Source organism: Macaca mulatta, chromosome 15, assembly GCF_049350105.2.
Source record: "Macaca mulatta isolate MMU2019108-1 chromosome 15, T2T-MMU8v2.0, whole genome shotgun sequence".
Lineage (NCBI taxonomy): Eukaryota > Metazoa > Chordata > Mammalia > Primates > Cercopithecidae > Macaca > Macaca mulatta.
This window is the reverse complement of record NC_133420.1, coordinates 40,866,739-40,885,026: the sequence shown is the minus strand read 5'-3', so window position 1 is coordinate 40,885,026 and position 18,288 is coordinate 40,866,739. Positions and strand designations below refer to the sequence as shown.

Genomic DNA, 18,288 nt, shown 5'->3' with positions numbered 1-18,288 from the left:
GGGTGTCAGTACATTTGCTGAAGTTCCCCAGTCCTCTCCCCAGGAGCCTCAGCAGGTCCAGCCTTGAGAGCCTGAGGTCTATGGTGATTCTGATGAGCAGCTAACTTGAGGAAAGCCTGGGTTAAATCATCTGGGAACTCTTCCACCTACAAATCCCGGGAGCCAAACAAGTTGCTGCTGGCTGTAAAAGTCTTGAAAAGAGTAATTCAGATAATCAGAGGAAAGGAAGCATTGAATAACTGTTCAGCCTCCCATGGAGACCCTCTAGAATGGAGCTCTGTCCATTTGGAGGACAATAGGGAATCCAGAATGTTTGTCAAAGGACCAGTCCTGCTCCTGAATAGTCACCCTGTCTGGCACCTGGCTCTCATTTGGTGCTATCTCCCAGCTCTGTGCAAGTAGACCAGACTGTGCCTTCCCCGTGATGCCTTCCCCCAATGCCCCACCCCCTTCCCTCCTCCGCCCACAACCACCACTGAAATGATTCCCCCAAATGCAGCTATTACTGTGACTGGAAATCTCTTTACTGCTGATTCTGCTAATGGAAATGTTCCTTCCCTTTTCGGCTGCTTGCAAAGCCACTCGTGACTTCCCTGGGTGCATGAGAGCAAGGCTTTGTCAGCCAGCCACCACCAGAAGGGAGAGGATTCTGCCCCGCCTGCTCCCACAACACCCACCTGCCTTAGACTCAGTCTCTAAGAGCTCTTCTGTCCTAACTGTCCTCAAACAACCCCGGAATTCCCTGCTTTCCCCAGCTTCCCCCAGCTCCAAGAGAATGAGCAGACATCAATGGTCAATTTCATCCTTTTTTGCCTTGCTGGGGAGGAGGGGAGGTGGAGAGGAGGTATAAGAGGAGCATAAGGGAGTCGAAAGAGGGGGAGGGGAAAGGAAATTTGCATTCATTATTGATTCATACCTCCATCTCCTTCCAAAAAAAGGATTCCAGGTGGCGAAGAGGCACAGAGCCCAAGCTGTGTGGCAGACACTGCGCTAGGTGCTTTGCACACACTATTTCCGTAAGGATCACACAGCTTAATGTAAGTAAAAAGTTAGCACAGTGCCCGGTGCTGACTAAAATGTGGTTATGGAGGGCTCTCCAAAACTAAGCAACTATTATGTTTTCTTCACTTTATTGATGGGTAAGCAGAGCCTTGGAGGAGTGGTATACATAAATCTAAAGCTAGGAATTAGCACATCTGGGATTTGATCTCAGGGCTTTTGGTCTTCAGACCTGGCAAAAGTCCCACTCAAGCACACTGTCACCATCAGAGGACCTGAGCTAGAGACTTGGTTGTGCTGTGGATTAGCGGCAGGACCTTGGAAAATGTACTTGTCTTTGCTACATAGATGGAGGAGTTGGGTTTGATCTCAAAGGCATCATTTTACCTCGTTCTAATAATCTAGAAGGATACACTATATATTTGGATTTTTACAGCATTATAATATATTACGTGTGTGTATGTAAAATATAGATCCCATATTCAAGGAGGAAACACAAAAACTGCACAATGATGCTAAGAAGTACCGAGTGGACAAATTTGACAAGGTTGAGTAGGAGTAAGAAGCAAGTTCACCTAGCAGGATAGCGGCTGCATCTCAGACACCAGACACCCTGATCATTTCCCAAAAAAGGACATAGAGCTTACACAAATTTCTCAGAAGACAAGATCACTGGTCCCCTAGTAAACACTTGGCAGAGCATAAGGTGACAACTCTTTGGGAATTGAAAAATGAGATCCCTTGGACACAGGAAGGGGAACATCACACACCAGGGCCTATTGTGGGGAGGAGGGAGGGGGGAGGGATAGCATTAGGAGATATATCTAAGGTAAATGACAAGTTAATGGGTGCAGCACACCAACATGGCACATGTATACATATGTAACAAACCTGCACGTTGTGCACATGTACCCTAGAACTTAAAGTATAATAATGAAAAAAAAAAGGTTGGAAGGAAAGAAGAAAAGAGAAAAAAGAAGAAGGAAAGAGGATGGGGAAGAAAGGAGGGAAGGGGAGAGGAAGGAAACCAAGAAGGTACAGAAACATAGGAGTTTGCTTGTCAAGTGGGTACAGGAATAACAAGAGGCCTCTGGAGAGTATGAGACAAAGCCTGATGCTGTCTCAGCAAAGCAGCAAGGAGCAAGCAAAGGGGCCTGGGGAGCTGCTGAGTCAGCTCCTGGCAGCACAGAACAAGGTGCTCAGTCCCTTGGGCCTGTGAGGCTGTCACACCTGAAGTTCCTGTATAAGAAATGCCTGCAACTTCTTGGTAATGAGAAGAGGATGACGTAAGAAGTAAGAGTCTAGAGATGAAAAGTCGAGAGCATCTCTTGTTCTATGCAGCATGCAAGGCAGACAGAACATAGACTATAGAACCAGGCAGACCTAGGTTTGGACTGAGCTTAGCTGTATAATAGCTGTGTGATCTTGGGTAGGTTCCTTCACTCCTCTGAGCCTCAGAGCTCACCCGATGACATGGGATGAACTACATCTGTCCTTCAGCACTGTGGAAAGAATAGATAACAAATGTACCATCATGGCACCTGGGGCATAGTACATGTTACATAAAATGCTCACGGTTTTCATAGCCTATCCTATGCTAAGATGATAAAGTCCAGTTACATTACAACTCTGGAATTCCAACTCCTCCTGTCCCCAGTTTCCCAGCTGCCCTTCCCTAAGATGGAAGGAAAACACATAGGGTTCAGTAGATCTGGGATCTGGCATCTGCTTTACCACAGGCTTGGTGAGCTTGATTTCCCCATCTTTATATAGAAGTGTTTCATTTAGATAATGTCCTAAATTTTTCCATTTCTGATATTTGATAATCCCAGAACCATGGTGTATCATTTCCCTGAAACTTGTATTGTCTCCGTTTGCTACAATGCAAAGGTTCTAATCATTTACCTGCTTTCCAAGCTGCTCAAGACAGTCTTCTCCAAACACTATGATCTTTCCTTTAATCACATTGTTCTCATTAGCTATCCTGCAATCACCCCAAAATAACCAGGAGACAGGAGAAGGTAAGGTAGCAGCAATGGCTACGGGTGCTTAGAAGAGGGAAGGCTCTGTGGGATGGATGGTGTTTAGGCTCACCCTTAACAGGGGAGTGCAATTTCAGCCCATCTCAAGTTTTGTCTACTGTGGATTCTGGGATGACACTTAGCAAACCCAGAGTTCTAGTTCTCTAAGATCGCCTGCACACCTACAATGTGCCAAGTAAAGGGTGAGTCACGACAGCCCCAGAGATGAAGGAGGTACGTTAGCTGATCAAAGGGTACACAGGCAAACAGTGTGAGACAGATGAGGAAACACACAGTGTAAATTCTGGTCTCACTCTGCTACAAGCCACCTTTACTTTTCATCAGTAGAGACTCTTTCGGGCTTTCCCGCACCCATCGTTGGTCCTGTTTGGAGCAGTGTGGGGAATTCTTTTGAAACATAAGTCAGACCTGGGCACTCTTTTGCTTAAAATTCTGCAGAGCTCTTGATTTCACTCAGAGTCAAAGCACAAATCCTGACAGTAGTTTGTACGGCCCTACATGACTGGGCTCTTCCTTTCTTCTCTGACATCCTGTCCTGCCACCCCCGCTCCTCTACCACCACTTGTTCACTGTACTCCAGCCACACCGACCTTCATGCTGTCCCTTGAAAGGTCCAGGTGTGCTCCTAAACTAGATAATCAGCTTGGATTATCCACCTAGGAGCTGTTCTCTGCCTGGAATGTGCTTTTCCTAGATATCTGCTTGGCTAACTCCTTCCCCTTCCTTTAGCCTTTGTTCCAATCTCACATTCTCAATAAGCTCTTCTCATTCTATGCTGTTTAATATTAAAACCCATCTCCTTATCTCAGAACTCTTGATTCTCTTTTCCCTTAATTTTTCCCTTTTCTGTAGAATTTTTCATCTTCTCACATACTACATAATTTACTTATTATGTCTGTTGTCATTGTCCCCTCCCTAACACACACACACACACACACACACACACAAACACAGAGGGATAAAAGCTCTCTGAATGCACAGATCTTTGTCTTTTGTTCTCTGATGTATCCTAGGCACACAGAACAGTGCCTCTCACATCACTGGTGCTCAGTAATGCAAAGGGCCTGGCTATGATTATAGCAGTCTTTATTGATAGTGGGCACCAAGGCTCAGAGTGTTCAACTCTGGTACAGAAGGGTCAGAAAAGGCTTCAAAAATAAGCTGACACCTCAATTCGGTCTTGAAAGGTAAGAAGGCATTTCCCCAGTGGGTGGTGAGGTAGAGGTGCCAAATAAGAAGGAAGGGTTCTTAGTAGAGAACAATCTGGCAGAGCATGATCAGGGACCTTGTACTACTACGATAGGGAGGGGGAAATTCATCATCTTCAGAACAATGGGGAACCAGTGAAGTGCTCTACAAGAGGATGGCCATTATCAGATTTGGGCTTTTAATAAAATCACTTTGTCTGCAAGTACAGAGGATGGATTAGAGGGGATAAGACTAGAGGTAGACAGACCAGTGCATTGACTGTTGAAATTGTAGTAGAGAGAAGTGTTGAGGCCTGAGCTTGACAGTGACTGCAGCACTGGGGATGAAGTAGTTTCCCTTCATAGTTTGTAACCTACAACAACCTTGTCAAATTTCAACTCACAGACTTGGATGCTTATATATTCTAGTATGCTAGTAAGAAAGCTACACATATTTCAGTTTTGAATCTTGCATTGTGTAGTCACCACCCACTCCTTTTCCATTCAAGAGGGAGTTCTTTTGGGGGGCTATTGTCCGAAAGAGCTATAGTCAGTAGAGAAAAGCCAGTGAAAAGAGAGAGCAAGTGCTAGAAAATAGAACAACTCTCATTGAGCACTGCTGCCTGCCTCTTTCTGGGGCAGAAAGGCTGTCTGCTCTGTTGCAAGGAAAGAAAAACCAGTTCTCTCTCTCACTATAGTTAATCTTTTGTTGCCACTAGCTGGTCAGTATGAGAACTTGGAAGACTATCAGCTCTGGAAAGGAAGCCTCTTCTAATGCTGCTCCACCCCAAGGTTAACCCTTACTCTTTTTTTCCTTTCCTGGAAAACAGCAGACTTCCTCCACCCACCCCCAAAAGCACCTAGGGTGACAGGCAGTGAGGCTTCCTTCTGACCCAGAACAAAACCCATCAACTCAGGTGCTTATGATAGATTGGTGCCCATCAGTTGGATACTCAGGCAGGAAAACCATTTCAATTTCCCTAAAGAGATTTTTCCTTGTAGATTTTTTTTTTTTGGCAAGGGGAGAAGAAAAGAGTGTCCCCCTTTATGATGTTGAACTAACTTGTAGAATCTGTGATATGTTTAAACCCAATGCCTCCTGTGAGAGGCCCAGCAATGTGATAGAAAGAGGCAGTGTGGGATTCAAGACAACTGGGCTTAAATTTGGACTGTAGGGTAGGTTTCTCCCCTTGTCTAGGCCTCAGTGTTACCATATAAAATGGAGGGGTTGAATTCAGTGCCCTACGAGTCTGTGATGGTGGAAGCCCATCAAAGTCGGCGGTTGCAGTGACAGTTTTCCAGACTTCATTCAAGAGGTCACTGTCAGTCTATTCTCCTCTCCCCACATCACACACGTTCACAATGGCCTATGGCAAACAAGGTTTAGTGTATAACAAAGCAAGGATGTGAGAAGCAGGAGGCTTTGCCAGCCAAAGGCCTAGTCAATCCTCCTGCTGCACCTGCTATAAATTAAAATCACAGAGTCGTTTTGCAGACTGAGGGCCCAGTTCAGGAAAATGATCAAGCCATGGGTCACACCAAAGCTTGCAGAGCTCTGCTGCCTAGGTTGGTATCACTGACCCCTGAAGAAATAGCAAATCTTGTCCACCTTGACCAAATCTAAGCCTTGCTAATGGCTGAAATGAACTCTCCCCTCCGCCCTATGCTGTCTCAGTAACATACTACTTTCTGAGGGGAGACAACATATTTCACTCTGCTCTGAGCATTAAATAAATTTCATCAGCTTTGAGATGGAAAGAAGTGGGGTGGGGTATGGAGTGAGGGAAGTAAGTGGAAAAGAGTAGAAGAATTAGATCAGAGGCCACTAAACACCACCTCGCCCAAGACCCTTGTTTACAATGTCCCAGAAACCTAGACCATCACACCAAGATGGGAACTTGAAGTTTGACTGCTACCCAAATATCTCATTTAGCAGTAAGGGACTTGGTGACCAAATGAAGAAATAGCATACATTATTTTAAACATATCTTTGTTTTGAGAAATCACATTTTCTTGCTTCTCCATCACAGAATCTTTCTCTCACACATAATAAAAGAACGGCGGAATTGATGCTAATGAACATTCTGTGGTCAGAAACCCCTAGAGAAGACACAGCTTATGACTATTTGTAAGCATTTCTTCCTCCCTCCAAAAAAATCACCACCTGCTTTGATCAGCAAAAGCAGGTTAAAGCAAAATTGAGTAAGCACTCATTGCCCACCTTTAAAACCAAAGCAGAAAGCAATAAGGGTATACAACTCAAATGTCTGCAAGGGTGTCAGTCCTTTCTTCAAATGCCTGCCAAATAGAGGTCCAGTCTGTGCTTGAACACCTATAAGGTGGATTGTATTACCATTAGGGGTCAGCATACTGGGTTGTTGGACAGCTCCAGGGGACACAGCCTCCTGTAGGGCTCAGCTCTATCCTCTCAGGTTTTTCAAGACATTCGTTAGAATCGGACACCCTCCCCTCCTCCAAAAGAAAACATACTCCTCATTTGTGTAGACTTTTCTTTATGGACAAGGTGTCCCCCTGCCACACAGGCTGGAGTGCAGTGATCTGGGCACAGCTCACTGCAGCCTCAAACTCCTGGGTATAAGTGATCCTCCTGCTTCAGCCTCCCAAGTAGCCACCACACTCAGCTCATTGTTGACATTTAAAGGAAGCTTCTCCAGCTCTCCGTGGCTAAACTCCCTTCTCCCAACAATTCTTCTGGCCAGGTTCCTGGCCCCTCACTCCCTCAAGGAACCCTTGCTGACTTGAACAAGTTGGCATTTCAAACCGTATCTTCCTCCTCCTTCCAGGCCATAAGCTTCTTGCATAAAGCATCCTTTGGGACGGTCCTTTGGGACCACGCCAGCTCTATGCATGCAAGTGTACTTAAACACAGACTAATGAATAGCTTTTCTTTCTTCACACTCCCTCCCCCAAATACAGAGCACACGCCTCTCCTGTCAGGTTGATATGGCAAGCAAATTACTAAAAAATGTTGACAATGAGTGCTTATTCAATTTTATTACTTTTACCTGCTTTTGCTGAGTCAAAGCAGGTGGTAAACAGTCTTGCCTGACCACTATCAAGCACAGAAAAAAGGATGACATTTCCCTGCCTGTGGGAATGAAAGCTAAATCCACAAGCAGACCCCGGGGGCCGCCTGGGGGTAAGTGAGGACTGAGTGACATGCAGGTTCACCTTAGAAGCCCTGGGCTGGCAGTTGTTCCTGCTCAAATTCTTTCTTTTCTATCAGTCCTTCCCACGACCCTCATGTTACCAGTAAAGGAAAACAGACAGTACAAAGCAAGAGGAGCTATCAGAGTCACGGAGTAGGTCAGGGCACTTCAAGTTCATAGAATCTTTACACGAAAGGATTATTTTAGAGCTCATCTACCCACTCATATTGCAGCAGAAAGAATTGAAGCTCTAGGGGATAAATGACTTATTCAAGGTCACAGTGAGCCAAGCTGAGATTTCCAGATCCTAACCAGCATTAAATTTCTAAGCTGCATTTTAGCATTCAACTTTTCCTCATTTTGCCTATTAAATCCTCCAAGGCTTAGTTCAGGTTCTTTCTGGTCCAGAAAGTGTCCCCATCTTCTTCAAGTCTACAGAAATGCCTTCCTTCCCTGATGCTACAGAATGTATCATCTCCATCACTCATTGGCACCAATGAATAAAATGCCCTTTGATATCCAAAAGTCACAAAACTTTGAGCTGGAAGGGTCATTGGATGTCATTTAATTCATGTTTCACTTTCAAACTTACATAGGTCAGTTCACCAAGGTAGCTCAAGTTCCTTTGGAGAAAAGTTCTTGTCTAACAATCCTGATGATTGTTATCCCTCTCTATTCAGCACCATAACCTGCATAAACTTCATATTTGGTTCAGAATGACAGTTTAGCAACCTACAAGAATGTAGGTGTCTGGCAGACCAGGATTCCAGTTCCAGGTCTGCCATTTATTCCCGGTATGACTTTGGATTAGGTGTTTGACCTCTCTAAAATTACTTCATCTGACAAATGGGAGTAACAGTACAGCCCACTCCATACATGTTATGTGAATTAATAATACAAGGCAGGAAGAAAGCTCTTAGCATCACATTAAGGATTCAATAACTATTTGCTATTCTTCGATCACTTTCAGGGAGATTCACTTTGTCAATGTCATTGACTTATAATCAGATCCTAAAGAAGAGTCCCAGGCAAACAAACTTTGGAGATAAGCTCACATCTGAAGGAAACTTTCATCTACTTAAGGTAGGCTGAAATTTCATAGGGAGACTAGAAATAAAAAAGGAAAGGATCTGCAAAAAAAAAAAAAAAAATAGAGAGACTTGCTTCCAGAATGGGCATTATCAATAATAGTTGCTAACTGAAACAAAAGAGGCAGAATGGAGGGAGGCAGCGTTAAGTGTGAAGGTGCCCTTGGTGCATGCAGATGGGAGACAGTATGTGCAAAATTACCTTGAGGTCCCCCACTTGAGTTTGAGTAAACAGAATTCTCTCTTTTGTTTGTCCCCCTTTAATACCAGGGATGGTTTACCCCCACTAATTCTGGTCCCAGGACCCAAAGTGACCAGAGGGCTTTGGTGGACACCATCACCCCCTAGTGGTGGCTTCACACTCCCCACTATTGGCAGAATTTGGCATTTACCAACTTTGCAGGCCCAGCTGTGGCACTGGCCACGTCCGAATCCCCTGAACTGACAAGCTGATAGTGAAAGCTGCCCAACTCGCCAGAGACAAACGGTAGGCAGGATGTTTAAAAGTCTGGGGATGGGATGGGGCTGCCTTGGGACACTAGAAAGAGATGGCCATAAACGACTCATAGTATCAGCCCCAACCCCACCCCTCCCACCACCCCCACCCCTCCCACCACCCCCACCTCACCCCTCCCACTCCCCAACCCCCAGCCGCCACCAACTCTCATTTCCGGCCAGCTAGGCCCTCCCAGAGCTCATTGTGCACTCCGTGTTTACACACAAACAGTCGAAGACCAACACAAATAAAAATCCCACGTCTCCCTACACAGCTCCTGCTATACCCAGCCATCTGGTGACTACCTCGCTAGCCAAATCCCCGTTGGGAGCGCCTAAAGCTGCCAACCCAGGGCGCTAGGGGGAAAAGGAGGAGGCAAGAACCCAATCCCCCGCAAGCATCCAAAGGGCTCAGCACTGCCAAGGAGGCCAGCCCCGTGGTCTCCAAGGAGCAGAGGGTCCCAAGCTGCCAGACTCAGGGGCCGTGCATCAGAGGAGGGGGAAGGCTCTATGTGCAGGTTGTTGCCAGGAGACTCTCAAGCAACACATGGGTCCTGGGGGAATCAAGACTTCTAGTTCCTCACTCAGCTTGTCCCAGGCTCACAGGCACCCATCCTGTTCGAAAGCCAAAGTTAAAAATGGCAAAGATTGTCAGTTCCAGGAATCCCGGGGCACCTATATAGGTGGCTGGATCAGGTCCTCCATATCCTCGAAGACTTGAAATGCTCTGTGGTCCTCACTGCCAAGTCAGGCCATACCCAAGGATCGTCTCATCCCTTCACTTGAATGGCCGTTTGGGGAGCGGGAGGATTTCTACCCCTCATCTCTCAGAGTACCCCGGAGTAGAGAGATCTAAAGGATGAAGGGAGAAGGGCAGGATTGGAAGTGGTAGTGAAGGGATACCTTCTGTGTCTCCAGAAAGACCCTTCCCCAAAGGGAGGTGGCAAGAGCCAGCGGTGAGCCTGAGGTTTGTCCGGCGGCTCTCTGAGGAACACCACCTCCACCCTCCTTCCCTTTCTCGGACCTGGGCAGCCCCACGGGTTCACGTGGGAAGAGTTACTGGTCTGTGTGTGTCCGCTCGCGTGTATGCGTGTGTGTGTCTGTGTGTTTGGTGCGTCGCACCCCAGACGCGCCGCCGCGGGGAGTCCCCGGGGACCCTCCCGGAACGCTCGGCATGCTCAGGTTACAGCCTGCGAGGGCGGGTACAGGGGCCCGAACCCCTAGGTTCAAGCTCAGCAGGTGAACCACTGGCACTCGCTCAAATCCCCAGAGGTGGTAGCATGAAAGGATGGGGAGTGGGTCACAAAAATACTTTTAACAGTATCAGGGCTACCAGGAGAGCGGAGCCTAGTCCGCTGATTATTCTGTGGGTCTTTTCAGGCGAGCAAGGAGTTAACCTCGGAAGTTCAGGGATCGTAAAGGTTCTCACCTGGAAGGCCCGTCACCCTGCAGTGCCCGACGCGGATCCCGCCGAGGCACAGACCCGGGGAAGAAGAGCTCGGGGTCTGGGCGAGCCCCTGGTGCCTCACGGGCGCTGTTGTTGGCCAGACTCCGACAACCAATAAGGCCCCGCGCCCCCAAGAGGGGAGGGGAGAGCGAGCAGGCAGCGAGCGCGGAAGAGCTAAGGGGAACAACATTTTTGTAAACGCTCTCCGAGATAATTAAGCTATCAATTACCCGGGTGGGAAATCAGCCGCGCTTCCCACAGCTCCACTGAAGGGCCGACTCCTCCGGGATTCGCGCAGGGAACCAGCAGGCAGCAAGCTGCTGGCGAACTTTTCTGATTAACTTTTCCGTTGGAGCCCCCCCACCCACACCCGTCTCCTCTCCTCTCCCTTTTCTTGCCTTTAAGTTATTATTATTAACCCAGGGAGTGAGCTGCAAGGACAAACCTGCTCTCTGCCTGGAGGTGGGTAGAAAGGGAAGGCGATAACGCTGGTAGAGGGAGGCTCTAAACGTGGAGACCTCGGACTCGGAATCCCAGTTCACAGAAACCACTCAAGTCTCTCCAGCCCCATTTCACAGATGGCCAAAACTGAGGCCCAGAAAAGGGAAGCGACTTGTCCAAGGTCACTCAGCCCATGCGGAAGCCACGCTTTTGCGGGTTGAGCGATTCCACATGGAGCTACTCCTTTCCGACTCTCGAAAAATCCATGTGGAAGGGCAGAACCCGCAACTCCGAGGCGAGAGCGAGGGGGCGGTGACGGCAGGTGGCCAGTGGCCTTGCCGGGAGGAGAAGTGGGCGGCTCGACCCGAAACTGGCTTAGGATCTGGGATGCCCCGGCCCCTAGCCAGAGCACCTTCAGCGAATGGGGTCTCCGGCGTCCGGGGTGGATCAGGCAGAGCTCAAGGTCCGGACTGAGAGGCAGAGGGGCAGGTTCCCACCGCGGGAGGGTTGGCACGCCCCCAGGCTCCCGCCGCGCGCTCTCCAGGACCTCCTCCCCCACGCTCCTTTCCAACCACCTGTGCGACCTCCGGGCCCCTCCTCTACCCTCTGCCAACCCCACTTGGGGCAGCCCCGGGCGGGGATCCCCAGGGCGCCCCCACCCGCCCGGCCTCAAGCAGGGGCTCGGGGTTCCTTGGGATCCAGCGCGTGCCGGCGCCTAGCCTTACCCAGGGTGAAGAAGGGCAGCTCGGTGTTGTCCAGATCGTCCTGCACCGCGATGCGCCCCGGCAGCTCGTTACGCACAAAGAGCAGGAGGCGCGACTCCGCGGCGGTGCCGGCAGAGCCAGGAGAGCCCGGCGACGCGGCGGCGGCGGCTCCGGCCCGGGTCCCAGACCCGGCCCCGGCGCGAGCGCCGCTCCAGCCGATGTCGCTCTCCCGCAGGGCGGGCAGTGTGGACACCGTGACCGTCTTCAGCCGGCACGGGCTGTCGGGCTCCCGCGAGGCAGCGGCGGTGGCGCCGGCCAGCAGCGGCGGCGGCGGCAGCAGGAGCAGGAACAGCAGCAGCAGCGGCGGCAGTGGCGGCGGCCCCGGGTGGAAGCGGAGTCTCGGCCGCCCCCGGAGCCCCGAGCCGGGGCCGGGGCTGAGCCGGGCGCCGGCGGCGGCCATGGCGGGAGGGGCTGCGGTGCTGCGGGTGGCGGCGGTGGTGGCGAAGGAGAAAGAGGAGGCAGCGGCGGAGACGGCGGACGCCGAAGCGAACCAGGACGCCCGAGCTAAGGAGCGGAGAGAGCCGCTCGCCAGCAGCCCCCAGCTCCGGGCTCCGCCTCCCGATCGGCCCTGGACCGCCCCCCCGCGCCGCCTCCCCGGGCCCCGCCGCCCGTCCCCGGTCTCCGGCTCCCCCCGCAGACCCCGAGCGTTTCGGAGGCTCCGCCCGGCCTCGTGCAAGTCCCAGTGGCTCCCTCCCCTTTCCCAGGATCCCCCAATCCCACCTTCACAGCATTATTTAGCCACAACGCCCCTCCCTAAACTCCCCAAATTCATAATACTTAGGGCCCCCTCAGGTCCCCCCAAAGCCCCCTGACTCAACCCAGCTCTCCCGGCTTCACCCCACCTTCGGCTCAACCCAGAGGCTGCACCTGCGGGCGCGCCTTGGCCCAGCCTTGCTCAAGGCCCCGCCTTCTTGGGGATAGGGAGCCCCCGGGATGGCCAAGACTTAACTTTGTCTCCCCTTAGGCCCAAGAACAAGTCCTGTCTCCAATCTCCTACCCTTTTCTAGTCTCTGAAATAACTTCCTGTGGCCTCAGGGCCCCCTTCCCACCCACTTGGCCACAACTCCCGCATTCATTCCCCCACTGCCCTCACCCTTCCTCTCCCTTCCTTCCAGGCCTTGGTGCTAGCACTAATTGCTAATGGCCAGAAGGGCGTCGAACTCCACCGTCTAACGCCGACCCCCAACTGACTGAAGCCGGGCTGTTCTGGCCCCCTAGCTGCCGCCCTGTAAGTCAGCCCACTCACGCTCTTTTATTTTGGATCCCTGCTCCCAGCTTCTTGGCTGCTTCTGCTCTCTGTGTGAAATTCCTGAAAAGGGTGTGAGGTAGAGACCTACTATTCTGTCTGTCCTTGGCTCCCGGGGCTTTTAGATCCTCTGCCCAAGTCCTAGAGAACTGGAGTGCTCACCAATTCTTCACCAGCAGTCTTTCTAGACTCAAGTTGAGCTAGGTCCTCAGACACAGCACCCTTTGGTCTTGGGCTGACTCTGTCTCTGACCCACACACCTGAGGCCTTCCAGGGAGCGGACACCTCTGCAGGGGTCAAGTGCCCGTGCACCCCCTTCCCCCCTCCCCTGCTTTTCTTTATCTTCCCTGTCTCTGTTTTCTGTTTCATCTCTCCATTCATTTCCTTCCTCCTCATCTTGACTTTAATCTTATAAATGCTTCTTCCCTATAATTTGTGAGCCATTTCTCATCTCTGTCTAGCTTACCCATCGGCACCTTTTGTGCTCTCTCTCTGCATTCACTTTTCTCTTAGCTCTTCCCTCTTCTGTCTCTTCCCCCTTTCTATCTTTAACCCTTCATATAAATTGCTTTTCTCCTCTCTCATCACATTTTTTTAATGATGTTGGATAAAGGCAGAGCACTGAAAATAAGGAAAAAAGCAAAAGCTGTTCTGTGACCTTGGACTTAATAATAGTGTTTTTAAAGCATTCTCCAACTGCTAGACATGTACATATGTTAGCTTTTCTACATGACCACAATCCAACAAGATGGATATTTTGATTCCCATTTTCCATATGAGGAAACTGAGATCAGGTGGTCAGGGAGGTGAAGGGATTTTCCAAGGTCATATAGCTAATGAGCTGAAGAGCTGAAATTTGAACAATAGACTTCAAGCCTTGACTATTTCCCTTAAAGTACACTATCCTCAGTGACCTTGGAAAACCCCACCCATCAAAGATGCTGTAACAGGTAAATCGGCATGAATACAGTTGGATCTACTTCCTTGCATGGTTTGTAAGGTATACTTCTCCCGTCTCAGTTTACTAATCTGTAAACCCAGAGGGTGTGTGGAGGTGGGGGTGGAATCTGGCCTTTCAAGTCCTCTGATTCTAAACGGTCTCCTGCCTCTCTGATGCCTGCCTGAGTTCATTTACTCCTCCAAAATAATGTCACCCTGCCTCCCTCAGTCTCTCCTTTGTGTACTTACAATCCGCCACTATCCATCGCAATGGGGCTTTCTGATTCTCTATGCCCCTTTCTTCAAATATGCTGACATAGTCCATTTATAGAAGAGCAACCAGGAAAAAAGGGCTCCCTTATGTAAGGCAGAGTCTGTACAAGTCCTTCATGGACCTCTGGTACAAAGGCCTGTCAAACGAGACCAACATTTTCATTCATTCATTCATTCATCCCCAAATATTCAGGGTGCCTACCAGGTGCTATATGGAGATGCAGGGATGGATAAACACAACTCCTGCCTTTGCAAAGCTTATAATGATTGGGGTGAGGGGGTGGGATGCTGGAATGAAACAGGCACATAAATATCTCAGGTAACAGGCAGGCAGGCAGACATGTGTTTCACTAAGATGAGGTACTTGGAGAAATCAAAGAAAGCTTCCCAGAGGCGGTGGCTTGGAGTTGAACCATAAAGATTAGTAGCAAGGGAGTGGGCATTGTAGGTTAAAGTTGGCATTTGGCATTCTTTGCAACTGCTTAGTAAACGAATAAATCCCTTTCCTACATCAGAGGATGTTTTATCTTTTAAAGCACAGCCCACCTCCCATGAAGAACATTTCTGGATACTTTCTCAGTCTCCACTGCAGCTAGGGCTTGGGCACATGACGCGGGCTTCACCAATTAGATTCACCCACCCCAGATGCTGGAAGATAAGCCAGAATCAGGCAGAATCCATTGGCAGCCAAAAGGGCAATAGTTGGGGCAATTACATCCAGGTGTCTCTGCTAGCCAAAAGGTTCTAACAGCACTATTTGGAGCCCAGTGACGTCTATGTCAACAGTGTGAAGTGCCCTATTTATGCTTGGCTGCGGCTGAAACAATATCTTCACCAATCCAGTTCTGTGCTATGATTTGGAGTAGTGCTCTTGACTTCATGCAGTTTAAACCCAGATCCCATGCCTTTCTGGGTATTCTAAGGAATCTAATAATCACTTAACTGGATTCTGAATTCTCTTTCTGCTTAAATTATTCAGGATTGGTTTCTGTTGCTTGCAACTGAAACACCTGGCTGAGAACACGGACTATGGAAACAAAGGGAGGGCAGAGAAAGCAAGGTGTATTATGGGAAATTAAGCTCAGTGAGGGTGAAAGGGAGTAACTGAAGACAACACAGAAAAGGCAGGCAAGGAGTACCAACTTTATTTCATAGACTGTCAAATCTGGAATGTCCACAGGAAATGACTTATGTTTCTGAACACATGCTCTGTGATCCAGAACTTTTTGTAACATATCAATGAATGATGATAACAACAGTTGCCTTGTGGTGGCTGTGAGGCTTTAGAAGTAATTATGTAAAGTATTTAACACATAGTAGGTGCTCAATAAATTATAACTACTGCTTTGACGTATAATCTCAGCAACATTTGGAGCAAGGTTTTTTATCCTTATTTAATAGATATGAAATCTGAGGCTCAGGGAAGCTGAGAAACTTGATTTTGGTCATGAAGTTATCAAGTGGTGAAACATAGGAATACTTGGCTCCCAAATCTTTGCTCTGTCACAGAATGCTCCTCCTGGCCTCAGCCCTTTGCATGCACCTTATTCCCAGTATGCTATAACTTCCCTACTCATACTTGAATCCCCTGTCCTATGACCACTACTTTTCTCCCTCTCAGCCCCTCTCACCCCTTCTCCTTTCCCCTCTTTGTTCAGTTATATTTCATTATTGATTTAATTTTTTCTCTTTTAGGGTTCCCTGTACTCCCATCTTTGACTCCACTGATATAAATTTCTTTTTCGTTCTAACTCCTTTCCAGTCTTTCTAGCAAATGCTTCCTCTTCTTTCATCTTTCATATTTGCCTTTCTAGGTAGTTTTGAAATATTTTTTCTATCCTCCTTCCCCCTTTGCCATACTCTACTCTGTTTTAAAAATCCCTTTTATTCAGGCCACCTGACTGAGGCAGCCTAATGTAGTTGAAAAAGCCAGAGGCCCAAGAGGCTGGTTGATTTTGGTTTAGAAATCATCTTTGCTATTTCTCTATGGAGTCAAGTCACTTTATAGTTCCTACTAGGTCTTTTGTTTTCTCATTTGTGAAATGGGGAAAGTAGTACCCACTTCTCAAGATCATTGTGGGAATTAAATGAGATCATGTGTATGAAACTGTCTGGCACATATGAGGCTCTCTTGAATGTCATAAGTAAATCCAATCATCTTATGGATCTCACCCACTGTTTTCCACTCCAGCCTCATGTCCCATAATCCCCACCACCACCACCACCACTTGATTCCAACCATATTGATCTCTTTTCTCTTCCTGAAATACTTCAAGCTCTTGTTGCCCCAGCATCTTCAAATGGACTCTTTCTTCTGTCTGGAGAGACTTTCCTCAGTCTTCACTAGCTATCTTTTACTAGTCTCTAAGTTTTGCTAATCAAAACACTTTCCCTAACATAACCACCCACCCAGGCTAAGTTAGCCTCTTGCTGTACTCTCTGTTACATCCTTTCATATTTCCTTATAGCCATTTTAATTGCACTCATTCCATATTTTAATAATTGTCCATTTATTAGAGCATTTTCTTGATGCGTATGTTCCTTACTAGATTGGGAACTCCCAAATATCAAAGACCAACTGTGTCTTGCTTACCGCAGTGTGCACACCAGCTAGTACAGTAACCTACATAGGGTAGAGATGCAAAATAAGTATTTTGCCAATGAACCATCACATATTTATTGAATTTTTACTGAGACAGGCACTGTTTTCACACTAGCTGCACTTTCACAGAGAATTTAAATTTTAAAACAAAAACCTCCCCGCCCCCTCTGTCTGTCAATTCTTCCTTCCCTTCTTCCTTTCCTTTCCTTCTTTCTTTCCTTCCATCCTCCTTTCTCAGCTTCCCATGATTCAAGTAATGTTTTTTAACAGTCTTTCTTCTTAAGCCTCCAGATGATCTCTAGAACATAAATAAACTCTAATTGAGGAAAAGAGAGTGCCATCTTCTGCTCCATCTCTGCTCTATCTAAGCTCAATCTTCCATCAATTCTTTTCCTGTCCACGAATCTCCACTATTTGTTTTCTCCTATTTCAATCACTGTCCTCTCGGTAACTCACATTGTCCTTTTGATCCTGCTTTGCTCTCTGCAGCACGTTGACTCCATTCATCACTCAGCAGATCCCATTTCTCTTCATTCCCTTCAGCCACCTTGCTCTAGATACTCTCTTGACCTGAGTTCTGCCTACCTCTCAACATCTTGACCTATGCCAAACCCAGCACCATCATCGAGTTTAGCATCAATGATAAGACTAAAGTCAATCCTGAAACTTTTCTTTTTATTGTTGCAGGATCCAAAATAGATTGCTGTAAATATGGCTATCACTGCTATTTAATTCTTTGACTCTGAAAGCTCTTCTGATGAGTTAAGTTCAAATTATTTTCTCTACCACTTACTAGTTCACTGATTTTTAGTGAGACTCATAACCTCTTTTAGACTTAATTTCCTCACCTATAAGTGGAGGTAATGGGAAGGCTGAATGAGCCAGCAGGTATAAATGAAAGTAGCTAGTGCTGGCCAGGCATGGTGACTCATGCCTATAATCCCAGCACATTGAGAGGCAGAGGTGGGTGGATTACTTGAGGCCAGGAGTTTGAGAACAGCCTGGCCAACATGGTGAAACCCCGTCTCTAGTAAAAATATGAAAAAAAAAATAGCTGGATACGGTAGCATGCCTGTAATCTCAGGTACTTGGGAGGCTGAGGCAGGAGAATTGTGTGAACCCAGGTGGTTACATTGAGCCAAGATCAGGCCACTGCATTGCACTGCAGCCTGGGTGACAGAGATAGACTCCATCTCAAAAAAAGAAAAAAAGAAAAAAAAAAAAAGAAAAGTATCTAGTGCTGTCAGGCACATAGTAGGTAGCTACTTTCCACCTCCAAATGTCTATTTATTTGGTCCTTCTGTGACCTCTGTCTCTTTACATTCATCTCTCCACTTCTCATTTCCATTTTCCGACCATTTCCACTATGTCTCATTTAGAGCAAACTTTTACCATTGTCTCTAACTTCTCTTTCATGAAAAATGAAAGAATATTTTAATCACCGTTGTCGTTCTTCATTTCCACTTGCATCTGTTTGACTGATTTCTGCTTCAACCCAGCACTTCTCTGACTTTTCCCCTTAACAATTCTCAAATTTATTATCTTTTTTCTCCAGCTCATACCTTTCACTACCTCCCACTTTCTCTGTCCCCGGT

General features: G+C 47.9%; 1 protein-coding gene across 6 annotated transcripts in view; it reads right to left on the bottom strand.

The window, feature by feature from the left end:
- Nucleotides 1-12,143, bottom strand: part of ASTN2 (astrotactin 2) — a 985,877-nt gene extending 973,734 nt beyond the window's left edge. For all 6 annotated transcript variants that reach the window (XM_015116965.3, XM_015116967.3, XM_015116966.3 and 3 more), the window contains exon 1: nt 11,595-12,143. In XM_015116965.3, the coding sequence (XP_014972451.3) occupies nt 11,595-12,033 (439 nt within the window). In that variant the 5' untranslated portion in view covers nt 12,034-12,143. The remainder of the gene's footprint in view (nt 1-11,594) is intronic.
- Nucleotides 12,144-18,288: the final 6,145 nt, after the last annotated feature.